Source organism: Vicia villosa, linkage group LG2 (genome assembly GCF_029867415.1).
Source record: "Vicia villosa cultivar HV-30 ecotype Madison, WI linkage group LG2, Vvil1.0, whole genome shotgun sequence".
NCBI classification, from domain to species: Eukaryota; Viridiplantae; Streptophyta; class Magnoliopsida; order Fabales; family Fabaceae; genus Vicia; species Vicia villosa.
In genome coordinates this window covers 92,896,489-92,900,184 of record NC_081181.1, presented here as the reverse complement: position 1 = coordinate 92,900,184, position 3,696 = coordinate 92,896,489, and the positions used below count along the sequence as shown (strand labels likewise).

Here is a 3,696-nt window from a genome sequence, read left to right as displayed (position 1 = left end):
AATTTCATACATACACATCTATGAGGGTTATACATATACATCTATGGTGCAATGTCCTATTCCTTGTAATGCAAGATACTCTTCTAATATGCAACACTAACGGTGAATCTAGAAATTTTAGAGCTCATTGATGAGAGATTTTGCTATTTATCTCGATTATCTCCAACTCTCTTTAAGCAAAATTTACGGTTGTCATTTTAATCATTGAGATTACTCGTGACAAACAATGGTTTAATCTTTGATTTAAGTCTTATTCTACGTTTCTCTATTAAAAAATTTATAGTTCAAAAATTGTTTAAGGTGTCATGTCGTATATACAGAGAAGAAAATTCTTATGTGTGTATTGATTTGAATTAAAAAGAATCAAAAAGGTTTTGCAATGTAATCTTGGTCTATCATCCTTTAAATCCATGCTTTTTGTCTATTCTTAGGTTTATTTCTTTAATATTGTTTAACATAGATTCTTTTATACTAAATTTCCAATAAACTTAACTCATTATGATGGACTAAAGAAGATTGGTACGTAGAAGCCGAAGTATCAATTCCTTTGTAAAGATAAAATTTCAAGGACATGTTTAAGTCCAAATATCACTATTATTGCATACATGTAAATAACAAAGAAGATATATTATTATCGTAAGAGTGATACTTAAAAGGTTGGGAACTCAATCTCAGATCCACACTTTCCACGGGGGAAAACAGGACAATCAATGAAGTTTGATCCAGAAGTGTCCACACAGAGGTAAACTTGGTATAGCTGACTGTTACCAGATGAATCCACATTACATTCAATGAATGGAGTAAACCCAACTCCCTTTTCTATAGCTCCTTTGATACTGCTCAAGCTGTATGAATTTCCATCAGCTTGTATTCCTGCACTTGTAAGAGCATCGAGGAGGTTGGATTTTTGTTTCAAGTTGAGAGTTGTTTCAAAATAATCATGTTGCTTAAGGACTGATTCTGAGCAAGTTCCGTGTTTCTCCCACTCATGTGTCCAGAACTCTATTCCGTCACCACTTGGGCATGCAAGTGTGGGCCAGTTCTTTTGTAAACTACTTGTGAGATCAGATATCTATAATAATCATATACACACAAAAACAAGTTAGAAAATAAAAACATGATATAAAAAATGTAATCAGTGAAGAATGAAAAATACCTCAGATTCGTCAAAAGGGCTATTGGGATCACAGTTAGATGGATATGTGCCATCTTTGTAATTAGGCCATAAACCATGAATGCCAAAATCAGCAGCAGGTTTTCCAGTTGTTGGATAGCAACAACTCTTCTTTGAGTCGCAGAATGATCCTGGCCACTGCAAATACAAAAATCTATATTACTAATTCAAATGTACACAGTAACTAAAATCAGGTTGATGAGGATTGAAATGAGTGGTATGTTACCTGTTGAACAAGGTAGAAGAAATCAAAATCTTGTTGTTGTGAAAGACATGGAATTGATAATTGAAGAAGCAAGAGAAGCTTAATTAAAATTGACCCTTTGGACTTCATTTTTCGATTGATGTAATTCTCAAAAGAGTTAGTGACGTTTTAATGAGTGTGATGACTGCAATGGATTCAATGGACTAATGATGTATTTAAAGAAAAAAATTGAACCTAGTAAACAAAAGGTGCAGAGGGCAGACTACAGAGTATCGTCGTAGCAGGATATGCTCATCTATAGTTCTATACTATCTTTTCAAGTGAAATTAATTTTAAAGTAAAATTGATATAATTATTTATTATTTTTGACCATTAAATTGAAAAAATTTAATGGTCTAATTGTGAGTAAGTTATAATAATATATTTTTTGAGTAAGAATATTTTTCCATATATATATATATATATATATATATATATATATATATATATATATATATATATATATATATATATATATATATATATATTATTATAAGGAAATTCTACATTGTCTAATTATTCAATAAAATTAGTCAATTGTGTAAAAATAATTGGCCAACTGTCTATATTTCCAATTAAATTATTTAAATTCTCCTCACAACAAACTCATACCTAAATTGTCTTGATTACAATATATTGAAATCTTTTTATACTATTACTTTTTCATGTTATTACTATATAAATAAAACTTCCCATTTTAAGTTTATTAAGGAATTAATTAATTTAATTTTTATATATTTAAAACAAAATTAATTATTTTAAATTACACAACACAATAAAAAGTTTAATTTATGGTTGTCTTCTAAAAAAGAAATCATTTTTAAAAAAAAATATCATAATAAATTGAATAATATTCTTCTAATTTTTATTATAAAAAATATTTTTTAAATAAATTAAATAATTAATATATATCTTATTAATATATATTTTATTTGAGTAGGATACGTGGGATACTTATCTTCCATTGATAGAGTTCACATACAACAACAGTTACCATTCGAGTATTGGTATGGCACCTTTTGAAGTGTTGTATGGTCGGAGGTGTAGGACTCTGTTGTGTTGGCATGAATCGGGTGAGAGTGTAGTACTTGGACCTGTGATTGTTCGAGAAACTACCGAGAAGGTTAAGATGATCCGTGAGAAGATGAAGACTTCGCAAAGTAGGCAGAAGAGTTACCATGACAAGGAAAGATTTGGAATTCCAAGCTGGTGATCATGTATTCTTGAGAGTTACGCCAACGACTGGTGTGGGGAGAGCCTTGAAGTCGAAGAATCTCACTCCTCGTTTTATTGGACCTTATCAAATTTCAGAGAAGGTTGGTAATGTGGCGTATAGGGTGGCGTTGCCGCCTAATCTTTCGAATTTGCACGACGTGTTTCATCTGTCACAACTTCGGAAGTATGTTTTGGATCCTTCACATGTAATCTATATGGATGATGTGCAAGTGCGGGATAATCTCACGGTGGAGACTATGCCTATAAGGATTGAGGACCGCGAGACGAAGACACTTAGAGGCAAAGAGATTGCTTTGGTGAAGGTGGTTTGGTCGGGTGTTACCGGTGAGAGTTTGACATGGGAATTGGAGAGCAAGATGCGCGAGTCGTATCCTGAGTTCTTTGCTTGAGGTAATTTTCGAGGAAGAAAATATTCTAAGTGGGAGAGAGTTGTAACGATCGTTTTTCTTTAATTATTTATTTATGTGTGTTATGTGAACTAATTGTGAATTAGGTGTTAATTATATGCTTAATTGATTTTATGTTGTTTTATTTGGGGATTATTAATAAATAAAATAAGATAGTAAGTGTTGTTGATTATTGGGCCTAAGTCGGTACTAGTAAGTGGTGGATGTTAGTTAGAGCCCATTAGTAATTTATGATAGTAAGGGTTTAACTAAAACAATGGTTTTAGAAGAAATAGAGAATAGAAGCTCATTTGGGGATTTTGGTGAAAGAAGAGAAGAGAGGAGAGAAGAGGAGAATCTCAAGGTTGAAGATAGAGTTGGCTTCAATCCAAAACCTAAGGTAAGGGTGAGATTCTTTCATTCTAAAGGGATGTATGATGATAGTTCATGGTGGAATTTAGGGATTATATGTATTGAATCATTTTCTTGATAAATGTTAGGTTTTGAGTGAAATCAATTGGGTAATGTTGTATATATTGATGGAGATGATATGTTATAATGCTTCTTACCATGATTCTATGTGTGGGTTTTGAATTATAACATGTTTGGTGGAAAGAATGTGAAAATCTAACTTTTGGGATTTGGGTGAAATTCAT

At 31.6% G+C, this 3,696-nt stretch overlaps 1 protein-coding gene across 1 annotated transcript; it reads right to left on the bottom strand.

Moving 5' to 3' along the window:
* Positions 1–537: 537 nt before the first annotated feature.
* On the bottom strand, positions 538–1,553 carry LOC131646438 (ribonuclease 1-like). Its single transcript, XM_058916468.1, has 3 exons — positions 1,401–1,553; positions 1,157–1,312; positions 538–1,072 (listed from the first exon to the last, which is right to left on the bottom strand). The coding sequence occupies exons 1-3, from the start codon at positions 1,506–1,508 to the stop codon at positions 650–652; spliced, it is 687 nt and encodes a 228-aa protein (XP_058772451.1). The 5' UTR covers positions 1,509–1,553; the 3' UTR covers positions 538–649.
* Between the last annotated feature and the right edge of the window lie 2,143 nt (positions 1,554–3,696).